General features: G+C 42.0%; 1 protein-coding gene across 7 annotated transcripts in view; it reads right to left on the bottom strand.

Annotated features, from left to right (window-relative positions):
• The window catches only part of DUSP22 (dual specificity phosphatase 22), a 90,135-nt gene that overhangs the window by 51,242 nt on the left and 17,640 nt on the right, over positions 1 to 21,253 (bottom strand). For 5 of the 7 annotated variants that reach the window (XM_073877504.1, XM_025890981.2, XM_025890985.2 and 2 more), the window contains one exon: positions 17,154 to 17,187. The exons of 1 other annotated variant lie outside the window; for it this stretch is intronic. Coding sequence is in view for 3 of the 6 variants with exons in the window: in XM_025890981.2 (XP_025746766.1) it covers positions 17,154 to 17,187 (34 nt within the window). In the remaining 3 variants the exon portion in view is untranslated. Of the gene's footprint in view, positions 1 to 17,153; positions 17,190 to 21,253 lie in introns of those variants that run through there. One more of the 7 variants, XM_073877506.1, reaches the window with a different exon arrangement.

The raw sequence follows: 21,253 nt of genomic DNA, 5'->3' as shown, positions 1-21,253 counted from the left end.
GAACCACCACTGGGAACCATGACCATTGTCATCAGCAGACAGAACAAAAGCTCTGAGACCTCAAACATGTCTCTGTGTACATCACCAGTACACACATGGGGTGGGAGCTTGTTTCCCACGTTTCTAGAATTTCGTGGACATCTTCAAACAATGAAGGCTTCTTCTGTGAGCTAACATCCATTTTGGGATCTGTCAAGTTATGAGGCAGCAGATAACCCCACTCTCTTGGTCCGGGGTGGAGCTGCTCTTCAAGCTCCTACTCCCACCTTCCCTTCTGGCTTCTGGGCAGAGCCAGCTACAAGTTAAGGCACCTCAACTGAGAGGCTCTCATCAAAAGACCAGGCTCCAGAGTCTGAGTCGGTTTGTGAGTTTTTCTCTAGGTGGAAGAATCACCAGGACCAGGTGTTGGAAAATAGTTTGTGATTCACTGCAAGTTAAAAAAAAAAAAAAAAAAAAAAGGGAAGTTGCAGAGTGACATGTAAAGGATCCCCACTGGAAGGAAGGGAGGCAGGGAGGCATGGAGGGAGGGAGGGAAGAGAGGCAAAAGAAGAGAAGGGGAGGTGGGAAGGTGGGGGAGGAGAGGAAGGAGACAGGATAAGAGACTATCCAATGATAGGACTGAGACCATGGCCACTAGAACCAAGGCCTGGGTAGCAGTGCCAATCCACACTGTACAAAAATGAAGATCTCTCAGAAAATAATAAATAAATAAATTTCCATTAATTTTTCTTTATACATTTTTGTACTGGTTGTTGTGTTGCAGTAGGCACATATTATTTGTAATTGGAAAAGGAAAGAAAATGACTAAATGAGACACCGTGCTAAAGTACATATGACAGCTGGATTCACTTTCCAGGAGCAGTCACAAACCTTTCAGCTTGGTCTTCCACACTTGCTAGCTGATGATGATCAGCACCTCCTGCACAGCATGGCGTGGGTGCTGTCTGAGCATCTAGCTCCCTTCCACAACAGCCTGAAGTAGGTGTGTGGTTCCTATTTCACAGATAGAGAGGGTGAAGAGGGCCTGACAGCGGCTGAGCTGTCACGTGCCAGACACTGAATCGTGTGCATCGGCTACACTGTCTGGTTCATCCTCACCACAACCCCTCTCATGTCCAGGCTGTGGAATGTGTCTGAGGGTCACATATGGCACATGGACAGTTGGCGGGGGGGGAAGGGGTGACCAGATTCCAAGGCAGACTGCCTCACAGCTTCTCTTCATGGTAAGACCTGCTCCCCTGTTCCGTTCCACTCCTCCTGACTCTGAACCACTAAGAACCAAAATGTGCGTCCATATCAGACCCCCAGCACATTGCAACAAGTTTCTGGAATGAATGAGTTAATTCACAGGCAACTAGATGGACAGCAACGCTTCCTTCCAGCTTCTTGTCAATTCACTGCACTATTATTCCTTTGCTTTAAATAAGCCTTACACCTAGTAAGTGGTTAATAAATGCTGAATTAATGAGTGAATAAAACATGACCACATACTAATGCCAGAATAACTGAAGACAATAAAAAAAACATTAAGCATCTGAACAAGGAAAGGTAATGGATAGTGTAAAACTCTCTAACAGGCAAAACCCATAGCAAGAATCCAGAAACTGTGAAGGATTCCCATGTCACTGAATACTTTGAAAATAGGTACAGATTTTAGTACAAAGAGTTTTAAAAATGTGCCTTAAAATTGTGCACATGTGAGGGGGGCGGAGCAAGATGGCAGAGGAGTAGGAGACCTGGGTTTCGTCTGGTCTCAGGAATTCAGCTGGCTAGGGATCAAACCATTCTGAACACCCACGAACTCAACGGGAGAATGAATAAAAGAATAGCAACAACTCTCTGAACAGAAAAGCGACCACTTTCTGGAAGGTAGGACATGCGGTGAAGTGAATCCGAGGCAATATTAAGGAGGATAGACGGTGGGGGAGGGGGCCTCCGTAGGCCGCTTCTGGCAAGTGATAGAGCCGCGGAGCACAAAATCGGAACTTTTAGAAGTCGGCTCCGCTGAGGGATGTCACTCCAGTGGCTAAGCGGGGGGTGCAACCCTCACGGGACAGTGCGGTCCCAGGACCCTCGGGGTCACAGAAAGACCGGGGTGCCTGAGTGCAGCAGAGCTCCCAGGTATTGGAGCTGGGAAGCCGGCTGCAGAGACGGAGCCGAGGCGCGGGCTCTCAGCTCGGGGTTGCCATAAACCATGATCCACGGCACAGTGGGGCCACTGCTCCTCCAGCAGGGACCCAACAACCGGCAGATCCGGGGAGACTCCCCTTCCGCCGGGGGGGCGGGGCGAGGGACGGCGCAGAAGCGCACCGCAGGAATCTGCTGGGTTTGGAGACTCCACACCTGGTCGTGTGCCAGAGATAGAAACACTCGGTCACAGGCTGGGTGAGCACGGAGTGCAGCCAGAGACCAGGAGACGGGAGTGATTGACTACTTTTCTCTGGGGGCGCACTGAGGAGCGGGGCCCCGAGTTCTCGGCTCCCCCGGGGCAGAGATTGGGAGGCCGCCGTTTTCACTTTCGTCCTCCAAAGCTGTACGGAAAGCTTGCAGGGAACAAAAGCTCCGGAGAGCAAAACCGAGCAGATTACTTAGCCCTGACCGGCAAGGGTGGGGCAATTCCGCCTCCGGCAAAGACATTTAGGAACCATGGCAACAGGCCCCTCCCCCAGAAGATCAGCAAGAACAGCCAGCCAGGACCAAGTTTACCGATCAATGAGAACAGGAGAACTCCAGCGCTACAATACTGCACATAGAATTCATGGCTTTTTTACCATGATTCATTAGGATTTCAAAGTTAATTTTATTTTAACTGTTTTTTTTTAATTTTTCTTTTTCCCTTTTCAACCATCTTATCAATCGCTCTTTTTTAAAAAATATTTTTATTTTTCATTTTTAGAGTCATATTCTATCCCTTCATAGTAGTTACCCTTATTTTTGGCATATATATATGAGTTGTTTTCTCTTTAAAATTTTGATACGGTTTCTTCGAACATATCAAAATATACCCTAAATCTCTAGTGTATGGCTTTTTTCCAGTCTCCTGCCTGACCATATTCTCTCCCCTTTTTTTTCTTTCTTTCTTTCCTTTTTTTAAATCCTCTTCTTTATTTTTTCAAACATCTCCCGATCACTTCCTTTTTTAAAATTTTTTATACTTTTCATCTTTACAATCATATTCCATCCCTTCATCGTATCAACCCTTATTTTGTACATATATGTCTTTCTTTCCTTAAAATTTTAGGAGACACTTTCTTCTAACAGACCAAAATACACCCAAAATCTAGTGTGTGGCACTGATCTATGCACCAGCCTGATCATATCTGATCATATTCTGGTTTTTTTTGTTTTGTTCTGTTTTTGTTTCTTTTTATCTTTTTCTTTTTTCTCTCTCTTTCTTTTTTCTTTCTTTCCCTTTCTTTTCCCCTGGTTTCAGGTCTTTCTCATTTGTTTACAGCATATTTTCTGGGGATGTTCTTAACCTGTTAGCATTTTGTTCTCTCATTCATCTACTCTCCTCTGGACAAAATGACAAGACGAAAAAAATCACCTCAACAAAAAGAACGAGGGGTAGAACCATCTGCCAGGGACCTACTCAATATGGACATTACTGTGATGTCGAACCTAGAGTTCAGAATCATGATTTTAAAGATACTAGCTGGGATTGAAAAAAGCATGAAAATTATTAGAGAAACCCTTTCTGGAGAAATACAAGAACTAAAATCTAACCAAGTCAAAATCAAAAAGGCTATTAATGAGGTGCAATCAAAAACGGGGCCACTAACAGCTAGAATAAAAGGGAGGCAGAAGAGAAAATCAGCGACATAGAAGACCAAATGATGGAAAATAAAGAAGCTGAAAAAAAGAGAGATAAACAACTACTGGATCACAAGGGCAGAATTCGAGAGATAAGCGATACCATAAGACGAAACAACATTAGAATAATTGGGATCCTAGAAGAAGAAGAAAGAGAGAGAAGGGCAGAAGGTATATTGGAGCAAATTATAACAGAGAACTTCCCTAATGTGGAGAAGGAAACAGGTATCAAAATCCAGGAGGCACAGAGAACACCCCTCAAAATCAATAAAAATAGGTCAAAACCCCAACATCTAAGAGTAAAACTTACGAGTCTCAATGACAAAGAGAAAATCTTGAAAGCAGCTCGGGAGAAGACATATGTAACCTATAATGGTAGAAACATTAGATTGGCAACAGACCTATCCACAGAGACCTGGCAGGCCAGAAAGGACTGGCATGATATCTTCAGAGCACTAAACGAAAAAATATGCACCCAAGAATACTATATCCAGCTACGCTGTCATTGAAAATAGGAGGAGAGATAAAGAGCTTCCAGGACAAACAAAAACTAAAGGAATTTACAAACATGAAACCAGCCCTACAAGAAATATTGAAAGAGGTCCTCTAAGCAAAGAGAGAGCCTAAGAGCAGCATAGACCAGAAAGGAACACAGACAATATACAGTAACACTCACATTACAGGCAATACAATGGCACTAAATTCATATCTTTCAATAGTTACCCTGAATGTAAATGAGCTAAATGCCCCAATCAAAAGACACAGGCTATCAGATTGGATTAAAAAACAAGACCCATCAATATGCTGTCTACAAGAGACTATTTTTAGACCCAAAGACACCCCCACATTGAAAGTGAGGGGGTGGAAAACCATTTACCATGCTAATGGACACCAAAAGAACACTGGGGTGGCAATCCTTATATCAGACAAATTAGATTTTAAAACAAAGACTGTAATAAAAGATGAGGAAGGACACTATATCCTACTTACAGGGTCTATCCAACAAGAAGATCTAACAATGGTAAATATCTATGCCCCTAACATGAGAGCAGTCACTTATATAAGGCAATTAATAACAAAAGCAAAGAAAAACATTGACAGCAATACAATAATAGTGGGGGACTTTAACACCCCCCTGACTGAAATGGACAGATCATCTAAGCAAAAGATCAACAAGGAAATAAAGACTTTAAATGACACACTGGACCAAATGGACTTCACAGACATATTCTGAACATTCCATCCCAAAGCAACAGAATACACATTCTTCTCTAGTGCCCATGGAACATTCTCCAGAATTTATCACATCCTAGGTCACAAATCAGGTCTCAACCGGTGCCAAAAGATTGGGATTATTCCCTGCATATTTTCAGACCACAATGCTTTGAAACTAGAACTCAATCACAAGAGGAAAGTCGGAAACAACTCAAATACATGGAGGCTAAAGAGCCTCCTACTAAAGAATGAATGGGTCAACCAGGAAATTAAAGAAGAATTTAAAAAATTCATGCAAACCAATGAAAATGAAACCACAAATGTTCAAAATCTTTGGGATGCAGCAAAGGTAGTCCGGAGAGGAAAGTATATAGCAATACAAGCCTTTCTCAAGAAAAAAGAGAGGGCTCAAATACACAACCTAACTCTACACCTAAAGGAGCTAGAGAAAAAACAGCAAATGAAGCCTAAACCCAGCAGGAGAAGAGAAATAATAAAGATCAGAGCAGAAATCAATGAAATAGAAACCAAAAGAACAGTAGAACAGATCAATGAAACTAAGAGCTGGTTCTTTGAAAGAATTAACAAGATTGATAAACCCCTGGCCAGACTTATCAAAAAGAAAAGAGAAATGACCCAAATCAACAAAATCATGAATGAAAGAGGAGAGATCACAACCAACACCAAAGAAATACAAACAAATCTAAGAACATATTATGAGCAACTCTATGCCAGCAAATTAGATAACCTGGAAGAAATGGATGCATTCCTAGAGATGTATCAACTACCAAAATGGAACCAGGAAGAAACAGAAAACCTGAACAGACCTATAACCATTAAGAAATTGAAACAGTCATCAAAAATCTCCCAAGAAACAAAAGCCCAGGGCCAGATGGCTTCCCAGGGGAATTCTACCAAACATTTAAAGAAGAATTAATACCTATTCTGAAACTGTTCCAAAAAATAGAAAAGGAAGGAAAACTTCCAAACTCATTTTATGAGGCCACCATTACCTTGATCCCCAAACCAAAGACTCCATCGAAAAGGAGAATGACAGACCTTGATGAACATGGATACAAAAATTCTCACCAAAATACTAGCCAATAGGATCCAACAATACATTAAAAGAATTATTCACCTGGACCAAGTGGGATTTATCCCTGGGCTGCAAGGTTGGTTCAACATCCACAAATCAATGAACGTGATACAATATATTAACAAAAGAAAGAACAAGAATCATATAATCCTCTCAATAGATGCAGAAAAAGCATTTGACAAAGTACAGCATCCTTTCTTGATCAAAACTCTTCAGAGTATAGGGATAGAGGGTACATACCTCAATATCATAAAAGCCATCTATGAAAAACCCACCACGAATATCATTCTCAATGGGGAAAAACTGAGAGCTTCCCCCTAAGGTCAGGAACGCAGCAGGGATGTCCACTATCACCACAGCTATTCAACATAGTATTAGAAGTCCTAGCCTCAGCAATCAGACAACAAAAAGAAATGAAAGGCATCCGAATCAGCAAAGAGGAAGTCAAACTCTTACTCTTTGCTGATGATATGATACTTTATCTGGAAAATCCAAAAGACTCCTCCCCAAAACTGCCAGAACTCATAGAGGAATTCAGTAAAGTGGCAGGATATAAAATCAACGCACAGAAATCTGGCATTCCTATACACCAACAAGAAGACAGAAGAGAGAGAAATTAAGGAGTTGATCCCATTTACAATTGTACCCAAAACCATAAGATTCCTAGGAATAAATCTAACCAAAGAGGCAAAGGATCTGTACTCAGAAAACGATAAAATACTCATGAAGGAAATTGAGGAAGACACAAAGAAATGGAAAAAAGTTCCATGCTCATGGATTGGAAGAACAAACATTGTGAAATTGTCAATAATACCTAGAGCAATCTACACATTCAATGCAATCCCCAACAAAATACCATCCATTTTTTTCAAAGAAATGGAACAAATCATCCTAAAATTTGTATGGAACCAGAAAAGACCCCGAATAGCCAGAGGAATGTTGAAAAAGAAAAGCAAAGCTGGCGGCATCACAATTCCGGATTTCAAGCTCTATTACAAGCTGTCATCATCAAGACAGTATGGTACTGGCCCAAAAACAGACACATAGATCAATGGAACAGAATAGAGAGCCCAGAAATGAACCCTCAACTCTATGGTCAACTCATCTTTGACAAAGCAGGCACAAATGTCCAATGGAAAAAGACCATCTATTCAACAAATGGTGTTGGGAAAATTGGACAGCCACAGGCAGAAGAATGAAACTGGACCATTTCCTTACACCACACACAAAAATAGACTCTAAATGGTTGAAAGACCTAAATGTGAGATGGAAGTCCATCAAAATCCTAAAGGAGAACACAGGCAGGAACCTCTTCGACCTCCCCCACAGCAACTTCTTCCTAGAAACGTCGCCAAAGGCAAGGGAAGCAAGGGCAAAAATGAACTATTGGGATTTCATCAAGATAAAAAGCTTTTGCACAGCAAAAGAAACAGTCCACAAAACCAAAAGACAACCGACAGAATGGGAGAAAATATTTGCAAATGACATATCAGATAAAGGGCTAGTATCCAAAATCTATAAAGAACTTATCAAACTCAACACCCAAAGAACAAATGATCCAATCAAGAAATGGGCAGAAGACATGAACAGACATTTTCCCAAAGAAGACATCCAAATGGCCAACAGACACATGAAAAAGCGCTCAACATTGCTCGGCATCAGGGATATCCAAATCAAAACCGCAATGAGATACCACCTCATACCAGTCAGAATGGCTAAAATTAACAAGTCAGGAAATGACAGATGTTGGCGGGGATGTGGAGAAAGGGGAACCCTCCTACACTGTTGGTGGGAATGCAAGCTGGTGCAACCACTCTGGAACACAGTATGGAGGTTCCTCAAAAAGTTGAAAATAGAGCTACCATCCGATCCAGCAATTGCACTACTGGGTATTTACCACAAAGATACAAATGTAGAGACCCGAAGGGGTACGTGTACCCCGATGTTTATAGCAGCAATGTCCACAGTAGCCAAACTATGGAAAGAGCCAAGATGTCCATAGACAGATGCATGGATAAAGAAGATGTGGTACATATACAAATGGAATATTATGCAGCCATCAAAAGGAATGAGATCTTGCCCTTTGCAATGACATGGATGGAACTGAAGGGTGTTATGCTGAGTGAAATAAATCAATCAGAGAAAGACATGTATCATATGACCTCACTGATATGAGGAATTCTTAATCTCAGGAAACAAACTGAGGGTTGCTGGAGTGGGGGTGAGGTCGGGGGGATGGGGTGGCTGGGTGATAGACATTGGGGAGGGTATGTGCTATGGTGAGCACTGTGAATTGTGCAAGCCTCTTGAATCACAGATGTGTACCTCTGAAACAAATAATGCAATATATGTTAAGAAAAAAAAGAAGAAGATAACAGGAGGAGAAGAATGAAGGGGGTAAATCGGAGGGGGAGACGAACCATGAGAGAGGATGGACCCTGAAAAACAAACTGAGGGTTCTAGAGGGGAGTGGGGTGGGGGGATGGGTTAGCCTGGTGATGGGTATTAAAGAGGGCACGTTCTGCGTGGAGCACTGGGTGTTATGCACAAACAATGAATCATGGAACACTACATCAAAACTAATGATGCAATGTATGGTGATTAACATAAGAATAAAAAAATTTTAAGGAAAAAAAATTGTGCACATGTGACCTTCTACAAGAAAGTAACCTACTATGAATAAGGATAAAACTCTCATAAACTGTTGGCAGAAGTACTGAATTTGGTTGGTATGCATTACTTTTAATTTGTAAACACTTTCACGTAGCAATTCTGCTTCTAGGAATTTATCCTAAACTCTGTTCTCAAACATAAAGACCTTCTCCTATCTTAATGAAAGCAGTTAATAACTCCCTAGGTAACCCCAAAACATAGTTGTTCCTTAATGTAGTCCAGTACTACCGCCTACCTACCACAAAGCACTTGCTTTTTCAGAACTACAAAGCTTACTAATTTAAGAACTCTAGTACTATTTTTAAAATGTTCTAGTAGTAATTAGCAGCTGTCAGCTCCCTATGCTCAATTCTCTCTGAGGCCAATTAACAGCACTAGGAGCCAAAGGCGGTTGGGGGAAGAGAAAAGGAGGAAATAAACATTATGCAGAGAAATCAAAAAGATCAGCATCATGCATTTTCTCATTCAATGTGGTTTCTCCTGGTGAATTTTTGTTAATCAGTGGTATTAGAACCTAAAATTTTCTGGGCTGTTTATACGTATGTCTTACTAGTTTCTCATATACTATTTTAGCACACTTTACAAATGTATCCCTTTTTTGAGGGTTCTGAGGAGTAAACATAGCATGCTATAGTATTTGTGTTTTTTTGTTTTTTGTTTTGTTTTTTTTTTTGTTTTTTTTTACCAGTTCAGATTCTTTGGAGGAAGAAAACCTGATACAGATTCACAGCAATATAGACATAGAGTGGTGGGATCTGAATGATCTATAAATGATTTGTAGATATAGTCATCATCTGCTTATGAAAAATAGATGCTCCCTTATGTGTATTTTTAGCAATTATCTTAATGGTTAATTTCCTATGACATTAAAGTAATTTAAAATATATTGGGAGGGAGGAGCAAGATGGCAGAGGAGTAGGCCTAATTTTCACCTGGTCCCAGGAATTCAGCTAGATAGGGATCAAAACATTCTGAACACCTACGAACTCAATAGAAGATCAAAGAAAAGAATAGCAGCAACTCTCTGAACAGAAAAGAGACCACATTCTGGAAGGTAGGACATGCGGAGAAGTGAATCCGAGGCAATATTCGGGAAGATGGATGGCAGGGGAGGGGGCCTTTGTCACCCGCTTCTGGCAAGTGATACAGCAGCAGAGCACAAAATCAGAACTTAGAAGTCGGCTCTAGGGTGCCTGGGTGGCTCAGTCGTTAAGCGTCTGCCTTCAGCTCAGGTCATAATCCCAGCATCCTGGGATCAAGCCCTGCATCAGGATCCTGCTCAGCAGGAAGGCTGCTTCTTCCTCTCCCACTCCCCCTGCTTGTGTTCCCTCTCTCGCTGTCTCTCTCTGTCAAATAAATAACTAAAATCTTTAAAAAAAAAAAAAAAAAAGAAAAGAAGAAGTCGGCTCCGCAGAGGGATGTCATTCCAGTGGCTAAGCAGGGGGTAGAACCCTCATTGGGACAGTGTGGTCTCAGGACCCTCAGGGTCACAGAAAGACTGAGGGATGCCTGAGTGCGGCAGAGCTCCCACGTATCAAAGCAGGGAAGCCAGCTGCAAAGATGGAGCTGAGTAGCAGGCTCTCAGCTTGGGGTTGCCATAAACTGATCCGCAGCACAGTCAGGCCACTGCTCTTTGAGCAGGGACCCAACAAATGGCAGATCCAGGGAGACTCCCCTTCCTCCCCCAGGAGGAGTGGCGCGGGAGGGCACCACAGGGATCTGTTGGGTTTGGATACTCCACATGGGGTCATGAGCCAGAGCTAAAAACGCTCGGTCACAGGCCAGGTGAGCACGGAGTGCAGCCGGAGACCGGGGAGATGGGAGTGACTGACTGCTTTTCTCTGCGGCTCACTGAGGAGTGGGGCCCCGAGTTCTCAGGTCCACCAGGGCGGAGGTTGGGAGGCCGCCATTTTCACTCCCATCCTCCAAAGCTGTACCAAAAGCTGTCTTTTTCTCTTTCTTTTTCTTTCGTTTTCTTTTTTTTTTTTCTTTCCCTTCTCTTCCCCCAGTTTCAGGTCTTTTCTGATTTGTTTAGCATATATCCTTGTGGGGCCGTTGTTACCCTGTTAGCATTTTGCCCTCTCATTCATCTATTCTCCTCTGGACAAAATGACAAGATGGAAAAAAATCACCTCAAAAAAAAGAACAAGAGGCAGTACGGACTGCCAGGGACCTATCAATATGGACATTAGTAAGATGTCGGAACTAGAGTTCAGAATGATGATTTTAAAGATGCTAGCTGGGCTTGGAAAAAGCATGGAAGATATTAGAGAAACCCTCTCTGTAGAAATAAAATAACTAAAATATAACCAAGTAGAAATCAAAAGGCTATTAATGAGGTGCAATCAAAACTGGAGGCTCTAGGGCGCCTGGGTGGCTCAGTTGGTTGGACAACTGCGTTCAGCTCAGGTCATGATCCTAGAGTCCCAGGACCAAGTCCCACATCGGGCTCCCTGTTCACCAGAGAGTCTGCTTCTCCCTCTGACCCTCCCCCCTCTCATGCTCTCTCTATCTCATTCTCTCGTTCAAATAAATAAATAAATAAATAAATAAATAAAATTCATTAAAAAATGGAAGCTCTAACTGCTAGGATAAATGAGTCAGAAGAGACAATTAGTAATATAGAAGACCAAACGGTGGAAAATAAAGAAGCTGAGAAAAAGAGAGAGAAAAAACTACTGGTTCCCAAGGGCAGAATTCGAGAGATAAGCGATACCATAAGACGAAACAACATTAGAATAATCGGGATCCCAGAAGAAGAAGACAGAGAGGGACAGAAGGTATATTGGAGCAAATTACAGCAGAGAACTTCCCTAATTTGGGGAAGGAAACAGGCATCAAAATCCAGGAGGCACAGAGAACCCCCCCTCAAAATCGATAAAAATAGGTCAACACCCCGACATCTTATAGTAAAACTTACGAGTCTCAGAGACAAAGAGAAGATCCTGAAAGCAGCTCGGAACAAGAGATCTGTAAACTACAATGGTAGAAACATTAAATTGGCAACAGACCTATCCACAGAGACCTGGCAGGCCAGAAAGGATTGGCATGATATGTTCAGAGCACTAAATGAGAAAAATATGCAGCCAAGAATACTATATCCACCTAGGCTGTCATTGAAAATAGGAGAGATAAAAACCTTCCAGGACAAACAAAAACTAAAGGAATGTGCAAACACAAAACCAGCCCTACAAGAAATATTGAAGGGAGTCCTCTAAGCCAAGAGAGAGCCCAAAAGTAACACAGACCAGAATGGAACACAGACAATTTACAGTAACAGTCACCTTACAGGCAATACAGTGGCACTAAATTCATATCTTTCAATAGTTACCCTGAATGTAAATGGGCTCAATATCCCAATCAAAAGACACGGAGTATCATATTGGATAAAAAAACAAGACCCATCAATATGCTGTCTGCAAGAGACTCATTTTAGACCCAAAGACACCTCCACATTGAAAGTGAGGGGGTGGAAAACCATTTACCATGCTAATGGATACCAAAAGAAAGTTGGGTGGCAATCCTTATATGAGACAAATTAGATTTTAAAACAAAGACTGTAATAAGAGATGAGGAGGGACACTATATCCTACTTAAAGGGTATACCCAACAAGATCTAAGAATTGTAAATATCTATGCCCCTAACATGGCAGCAGCCAATTATATAAGGCAATTAATAATAAAAGCAAAGAAACACATCAACAACAATACAATAATAGTAGGGGACTTTAACACCCCCCTGACTGAAATGGACAGATCATCTAAGCAAAAGATCAACAAGGAAATAAAGACTTTAAATGACACACTGGACCAAATGGACTTCACGGATATATTCAGAACATTCCATCCCAAAGCAACGGAATACACATTCTTCTCTAGTGCCCATGGAACATTCTCCAGAATTTATCACATCCTACGTCACACGTCAGGTCTCAGCTAGTACCAAAAGACTGGGATCATTCCCTGTGTATTTTCGGACCACAATGCTTTGAAACTAGAACTCAATCACAAGAGGAAAGTCGGAAAGAACTCAAATGCATGGAGGCTAAAGAGTATCCTACCAAAGAATGAATGGGTCAACCAGGAAATTAGAGAAGAATTTAAAAAATTCATGGAAATCAATGAAAATGAAAACACAACTGTTCAAAATCTTTGGGATGCAGCAAAGGTAGTCCGGAGAGGAAAGTATATAGCAATACAAGCCTTTCTCAAGAAACAAGAGAGGGCTCAAATACACAACCTAACCCTACAACTAAAGGAGCTGGAGAAAGAACAGCAAATGAAGCCTAAACCCAGCAGGAGAAGAGAAATAATAAAGATCAGAGTAGAAATCAATGAAATAGAAACCAAAAGAACAGTAGAACAGATCAACGAAACTAGGAGCTGGTTCTTTGAAAGAATTAACGAGATTGATAAATCCCTGGCCAGACTTATCAAAAGAAAAGAGAAATGACCCAAATCAACAAAATCATGAATGAAAGAGGAGAGATCACAACCAATGCCAAAGAAATACAAACAATTCTAAGAACATATTATGAGCAACTATATGCCAGCAAATTAGATTATCTGGAAGAAACGGATGCATTCCTAGAGATGTATCAACTACCAAAATTGAACCAGGAAGAAAGAGAAAACCTGAACAGACCTATAACCACTAAGGAAATTGAAGCAGTCATCAAAAATCTCCCAACAAACAAAAGCCCAGGGCCAGATGGCTTCCCAGGGGAATTCTACCAAACATTTAAAGAAGAATTAATACCTACCCTTCTGAAACTGTTCCAAAAAATAGAAATGGAAGGAAAACTTCCAAACTCGTTTTATGAGGTCACCATTACCTTGATCCCAAAACCAGACAAAGACCCCATCAAAAGGAGAATTACAGACCAATATCATTGATGAACATGGATGCAAAAATTCTCACCAAAATACTAGCCAATAGGATCCAACAACATTAAAAGGATTATTCACCATGACCAAGTAGGATTGATCCCTGGGCTGCAAGACTGATTCAACATCTGCAAATCAATCAATGTGATACAATACATTAATAAAAGAAAGACCAAGAACCACAGGATCCTCTCAATAGATGCAGAAAAAGAATTTGACAAAGTACAGCATCCTTTCTTGAGCAAAACTCTTCAGATTACAGGGATAGAGGGTACATACCTCAATATCATAAAAGCCATCTATGAAAAACCCACAGTGAATATCATTCTCAATGGGGAAAAACTGAGAGCTTTCCCCCTAAGGTCGGGAACGCGGCAGGGATGTCCACTATCACCACAGCTATTCAACATAGTATTAGAAGTCCTAGCCACAGCAATCAGACAACAAAAAGAAATAAAAGGCATCCGAATCGGCAAAGGCAAAGTCAAACTCTCACTCCTTGCAGATAATATGATACTTTATGTGGAAAACCCAATACTTTATGTGGAAAACCCAAGAGACTCCACCCCAAAACTGCTAGAACTCATATAGGAATTCAATAATGTGGCAGGATATAAAATCAACGCACAGAAATCAGTGGCATTCCTATACACCAACACCAAGACCGAAGAAAGAGAAATTAAAGAGTTGATCCCATTTACAATTGCATCCAAAACCATAAGATTCCTAGGAATAAATCTAACCAAAGAGGCAAAGAATCTGTACTCGGAAAACTATAAAATACTCATGAAAGAAATTGAGGAAGACACAAAGAAATGGAAAAACGTTCCGCGCTCATGGACTGGAAGAACAAATATTGTGAAGATGTCACTGCTACCTAGAGCAATCTACGCATTTAATGCAATCCCTATCAAAATACCATCCACTTTTTTCAAAGAAATGGACCAAATAATCCTAAAATTTGTATGGAACCAGACAAGACCCCGAATAGCCAGAGGAATGTTGAAAAAGAAAAGCAAAGCTGGCGGCATCACAATTCCGGACTTCAAGCTCTATTACAAAGCTGTCATCATCAAGACAGTATGGTACTGGCACAAAAACAGATACATAGATCAATGGAACAGAATAGAGAGCCCAGAAATGGACCCTCAACTCTATGGTCAACTAATCTTTGACAAAGCAGGAACGAATGTCCAATGGAAAAAAGACAATCTCTTCAACAAATGGTGTTGGGAAAATTGGACAGCCACAGGCAGAAGAATGAAACTGGACCATTTCCTTACACCACATGCAAAAATAGATTCAAAATGGTTGAAAGACCTAAATGTGAGATAGGAGTCCATCAAAATCCTAGAGGAGAACACAGGCAGCAACGTCTTCGACCTCAGGCGCAGCAACTTATTCCTAGAAACGTCGCCAAAGGCCCTTGCAAGCAAGGGCAAAAATGAACTACTGGGATTTCATCAAGATAAAAAGCTTTTGCACAGCAAAAGAAACAGTCTACAAAACCAAAAGACAACCGACAGAATGGGAGAAGATATTTGCAAACGACATATCAGATAAAGGGCTAGTATCCAAAATCTATAAAGAACTTATCAAACTCAACACCCAAAGAACAAATGATCCAATCAAGAAATGGGCAGAAGACATAAACAGACATTTCCCAAAGAAGACATCCAAATGGCCAACAGACACATGAAAAAGCACTCAACATCGCTCGGCATCAGGGAAATCCAAATCAACCTCAATGAGATACCACCTCATACCAGTCAGAATGGGTAAAATTAACAAGTCAGGAAACAACAGATGTTGGCAGGGATGCAGAGAAAGGGGAACCATCCTACACTGTTGGTGGGAATGCAAGCTGGTGCAACCACTCTGAAAAACAATATGGAGGTTCCTCAAAAAGTTGAAAATAGAGCTCTCCTATGACCCAGCAATTGCAGTACTAGGTATTTACCCCATAGATACAAATGTAGTGATCCGAAGGGGTACGTGTACCCCGATGTTTATAGCAGCAATGTCCACAGTAGCCAAACTATGGAAGGAGCCACGACGTCCATCGACAGATGAATGGAAAAGAAGATGTGGTGTATATATATACAATGGACTATTATGCAGCCATCAAAAGGAATGAACTCTTGCCATTTGCAATGATGTGGATGGAACTGAAGGGTATTATGCTGAGCGAAATAAGTCAATCAGAGAAAGACGTGTGTCATATGATCTTACTGATATGAGGAATTCTTAATCTCAGGAAACAAACTGAGGGTTGCTGGAGTGGAGGGGGGTGGTAGGGATGGGGTGGCTGGGTGATGGACATTGGGGAGGGTATGTGCTATGGTGAGTGCTGTGAATTGTGTAAGACTGTTGAATCACAGACCTGTACCTCTGAAACAAATAATACATTATATGTTAAAAAAAGAAGAAGATAGTAGCAAGGGAAGCATGAAGGGGGGGGAAATTGGACGGGGAGACAAACCATGAGAGACTATGGACTCTGAGAAACAAACTGAGGGTTCTAGAGGAGAGGAGGGTGGGGGGATGGGTTAGCCTGGTGATGGGTATTAAAAATGAATCATGGAACACTACATCAAAAACTAATGATGTAATGTATGGTGATTAACATAACATAATAAAAAAAATAAAATAACAAAAAAAATAAAGTAAAATATATTGGGGAAAAAAAAGAGATTTTTTTTACAGTCAATTTGAACCTGAACTCAAATTTAAGGAGCAACCGACAAACAGATAGAAATGTGTTCTTGCTTTTCTAGGAGGGAGGAAGTTCAGATGCCTATGAGTCTAGGAGGGAGGAACTTCAGATGCCTATGAGGATGGTTGGCTCTCTCCAGTCTTGCAAGTTTCCTAAGTCTACTGCATCCTATTAAGTATGCACATATCCACTGGTTGAGCGGTTGGGCACAAGTATGAGGGCCCAGCAAGGGGCCTGGACAAAAGTGGTGGCCATGTCCAGATCAGACTGGGTGTAAACTGAGTCGATACCTTGACTCAATCATGCTTGATTCCACCTTTGGTGGAAGCAGCCCAAAATGTCCATCAGCAGATGAAAGGAAAAATAAAAATAAAAATAATATGTATACATATAGCCTTAAAGAGGAAATAAATTCTGACACATACTACCACATGAATCCATATTATGATCAGTCAAATAAGCCAGACACCAAAGGACAAACACTGCATGAAAGACTCCACTCATGTGAAGTACCTAAAGCAGTCAAATCCACAGAAACAGAAAGTGGAATGGTGTTTTCTAGGCACTGGGGGAGAGGGACTAGTTAGTGTTTAATGGGCACAGAGTTTCAGTTTGGATGACGAAAGAGTTCCAGAGATGGATTTGCACAGCAATGTACTTAATGCGACCTCAAGTGTTCGCTTAAAAATGGCATAAGTGGCACATTTTATATTATGCATATTTTACCACATTTAATAAGAAAAGGTAACTCACCTTTGAAGTTGCCGATGTATAGGCCAGGCAGGATCTAGAGGAGAGACACAGATCAGATGTCAGTGTTACAGACCTGACGCTGACAGTGTTTTGCACACAAAGGCTGGGCCCTCACCAGAGCACTGGGAGCACATCCCAGGCCTGTTGCCTGCCACACCCACTTCCCAGCACCTTCCCAGATAGCTAGCACAGATGACCCGGCATCCTTGTCTCCAGGGCTCTGGCCTGCCTATGGCCACTAGAAAGCCTGATCAAATAGCCTGTGAATGGCCGCACGTTGGTGTCCCCATCAGCTCATGGGCCTTTAAAGACCAGAATTCCCCCAACAGATCTACATGCAAGCCCTTCGGTGGTCCTTGGCATTCTGAGAGTCTAGTCCCAAACCCAAGGGCCTCCAGCCTTCCACATCTCCTGCCTACCCTTCCCCCTTGACTCCTCCTTTTCTCACAACAATGTGAACATCCCCCACTTATCTCAGAACTCCAGTAAACCTCCCTTTGCTGAGGCCTTTGTGCATACTGTTCCCATGTCCAGCAGCTATTTTCCTACTCTCCTCATCCTTCAGATTCTAGCTCTGACTCACACCCTGGAGGGGCCTGTCCTGAGCCCAGAATCTGGGGTAGATGCTAGCTTCAGCATCCACAGTCCTCAGTACTCCCCGTGTAGTGATATATCACAGGGGTATTGCTAGGTGAAGGTCTGTCTCCTCTGCCAGAATGGAAAGCTCTTTGGACAGCAAACACATCCTATCACTCACTGCTGCATACCCAGCTCCTGGCCCAGGGCTTCACTCATGATTACTATTCAATAAAGAGTTACTAAATGAATGAATGAACTGTCCAAACGTGCAAGTTAGTAAGAACATATAGTTGCTCCAAAATGTCTACTTTACTAAGGCAGTGATTCTCAAACAAGACAATCCATCAGAATCACCAGAAGCTGTTAAAAATTCAGATTTCTGAACAAGCCCCAGCCCCAGCCCCTATATAGAATGATTCAGTAGAAAGATCTGAGATAAGAACCAGGGACTGGGTTTTTCACAAGCAACCCCCCACTTTGCAAAATACAAAGCTAATTCTTGTCCTGCCACTACTTTGTATGAAGAGTCTTAAATCTTTGCTTTGGGAGTTACATCACCTGACATGATTTCCAAATGCATAGAGCATACTGGCCACTGCAGACCCCTGGTGCCCTGGCGACACCCTCCTGTCAGTACTACCATCTCACATCCCACTCAGCTTCATCTGCTTCACACTCCCTATTTTTTATCCATTCCCACCAAGAAAGCTGAAAGTGGCATGTAGTAACATTCTTCATGTGTGCAGATTCCTTTGAGCATCTTCCTGACAACCAGCTGCCTTGCTAAAAATTGATGGCATCTGTTCAAGTCACTGCAGGGGGAATGCGCTGTGGCACTGTGAAGGCAGTCTGCTGGAGCTCAGTAATACTAGGTCTAGGGCTAGCTTCTGTGCTGGGGTGGGGAGGTTGCCAAGCTGAGGGACAACAGAACATAGAGACCAAACGGGGACACTTGTGAGAAGGAAAAGAGACTCCCTTAATAATTACAGTTGACCCTTGAACAATAAGGGGGTGGGGCATCAACTCCCCACACAGCTGAGAATCCATGAATAACTTCTGACTTCCCAAAAACTTAACTACTAATCGCCTACTGTTGACCGGGAGCCTTACCAATAAATAGTCTATTAACGCATATTTTGCATGCTATACATATTATATACTATATTCTTACAATTAAGTAAGCTAAAGGAAAGAAACTGTTATTAAGAAAATAATAAGGAAAAGGAAATACATTTAGAGTACTGTAACAAAGTCCTTGCATAAGTGGACCCGCGTAGTTCAAACCTGTGTTGTTCAAGGGTCATCTGTCCTTCAGGACAGCAGGCAAGGCCCAAAAGTGAGCAGGGTATGGAAATGTGTGATCACCCTGGCTCACTGAATACTCAGGGAGGCAAAATTAGTTTGGAGTGCCCCATGGGATTGAGAAGTCAGTTATATCCATGGCTGAAGTCATAGCACTGAGGTAAGCCGGGTTAGCTCTGTAACTAGGAACATGTGAAACAGTATCTCAGAGGAAAACACCAGCATCCACTGCCCAGGAGCAAAAACATTTGACAGGTCTTTCTTGAAACAGAATCAGTCTTTGGGATTCTCCTGGGAGGAAGGGTGGAGTAAATACTATATCGTTCCTGTTTTAAAATATAAGAACAATACAAGTTCATCGCGTAGATGGATCAAACTGATATGCTCTGGCAGCTCTTGGCTGCATTGAGCTTTTTCCTGTGCAATCTCCCATTCTCCAGGGTCTCTCCTATCTTTATCAGGAGGCAACATTAGATACTAAAGGGCATAGTCATCACGTGGCTCTCTTGGCTGACAGTAACAGCGACTTCCTCCTTAATCAAACTTGATTCAGGCTCCTTTGAGCCTTCTTCTTGACTAGGCCTCATCTGTGGCCTGCCAGTTTTAGCAAAGAATCCTGCTAAGCCAGTTTATCAAGAATCCTCCCATTCTTGATATCCAATCAAGCTCATCTTCCTCTACCCTTGATATCTAATCAAGTTCTTTTCAGTAATTTTCCCTCTTTCCCTCACCTTGCCTATTGGCTATAAACCCCCACTTGCTCCTGTTGTATTGGGAGTTGAGTTTCTCACTTGCACTAGTATCTCCTCCTATTGCAATAGTGTCAAATAAAGGCTTCCTCGCTATTTTTAGTAAGAATAATTTTTCTTTTATAACATTGACCACAAATGGCTCCAGATTCGTATAACTGACAGTTATAATGAACCCCAAAATCACAGAACGTGTAACAGTAGATGAATGGTTTACTGATTCCTGTCACAGGTGGTCTTCATGCTGGGCACTCAGGATACAGGTGTGATGGAGAGAGAGGGCCCTGCCAAAGGCCTACTACTTCCCTTGTGGAGCTTTTTGCCTAGGGAAGGAGGAGGTGACTTAACCACTCTGGGATCCCCAAGGATTTGCAGAAGGCAGCCACACTTAAGGGACCTACAATTCAAGAGCAGTGGGTCAGGAAAGAGGGAAGGACAGGCAGAGGAGCAATGGAAACCACCAGGGCAGAGAAAGAAGGCCAATCTCTACCAGGAGAGAGCATGAGGGAGGCAGAGACACAGCAGGGAAGAACAGGAGGAGGCTGTGGTCCAGGCTGTGGACGAGGCTGAATGCAGCAGACACAGGCAGCCATGGAAGGCTTTCAGGGCTCTATCTAAATTAAGTAACACTAAGATGATTAAGATGTGTGGAGCCATTAGAAAGATATTTTCATATGTTTTTATTTAATATATCTTGGAAGTGCCATGATAAAAATAGAGGAAAGGTAAAGTTGTGTATGCAGCCAATGTCTTCATTATCATATTACCTACATAAGGGGAACACGGGACTGGTGGGAAGGGTCCAAGGAGGGCCACTTCTCTATTTCTCTTTGCACTTTTCTATATGGTTTGGATGTTCCAATTGTGTGCATGCATTACTTCAATTTACTTTTTTTCAAGTTAAGAGGGGTTATTTAGGGAAAAGATTATGGCCCAGTTTTTCTTTTCCTTTTTGCACTTCTACTATTTTCTCTACCAAAATAAAATAATAGATTTCATATTATTTTTTAAATAAAATAAAGCAAGGACATGAGATTAGATCACCTCTGTGCCCTGCTGCTCTACAACCATGGTTTTATGATTCCTAAATCCATCCTTTAGAAGCCAACTCCAGTCAGGGCTATCTAAAACAGAACATTATCTTCCCACCCCCATTATCAATTCCTCAAGTTTCCTGATGATGTCACCTTCTCCCAGTCCCCCAGAATGAAAACCTGACCCCACTCCCACCATGGCACTTCTCCACCCCCGCACCCTCCCTAGTGCTTCTCTCTGCCCAGTGAGTTACAAAGTCCTAGCACAGTCCTGACTCCTTGGCCCATCGTCAGAGCCTCAGTTCATGCATGGGCTAGAGCAGTCTCCACTGAACTAACTTCACTGCCCCAACCAATTAGTTTTCTAATGTCATATTCTCACTGGGTCATTTTCTAGATGATGTTGAGTGGCAAACACTTTCCCAAAAAAAATGAA

Source organism: Callorhinus ursinus, unplaced genomic scaffold (genome assembly GCF_003265705.2).
Source record: "Callorhinus ursinus isolate GAN/ISIS: 27379988/994484 unplaced genomic scaffold, GSC_fseal_2.0 scaffold26, whole genome shotgun sequence".
Classification (NCBI taxonomy): domain Eukaryota; kingdom Metazoa; phylum Chordata; class Mammalia; order Carnivora; family Otariidae; genus Callorhinus; species Callorhinus ursinus.
Note: the sequence above shows the minus strand (reverse complement) of the source record. Positions and strands in the feature narration are given on the sequence as shown.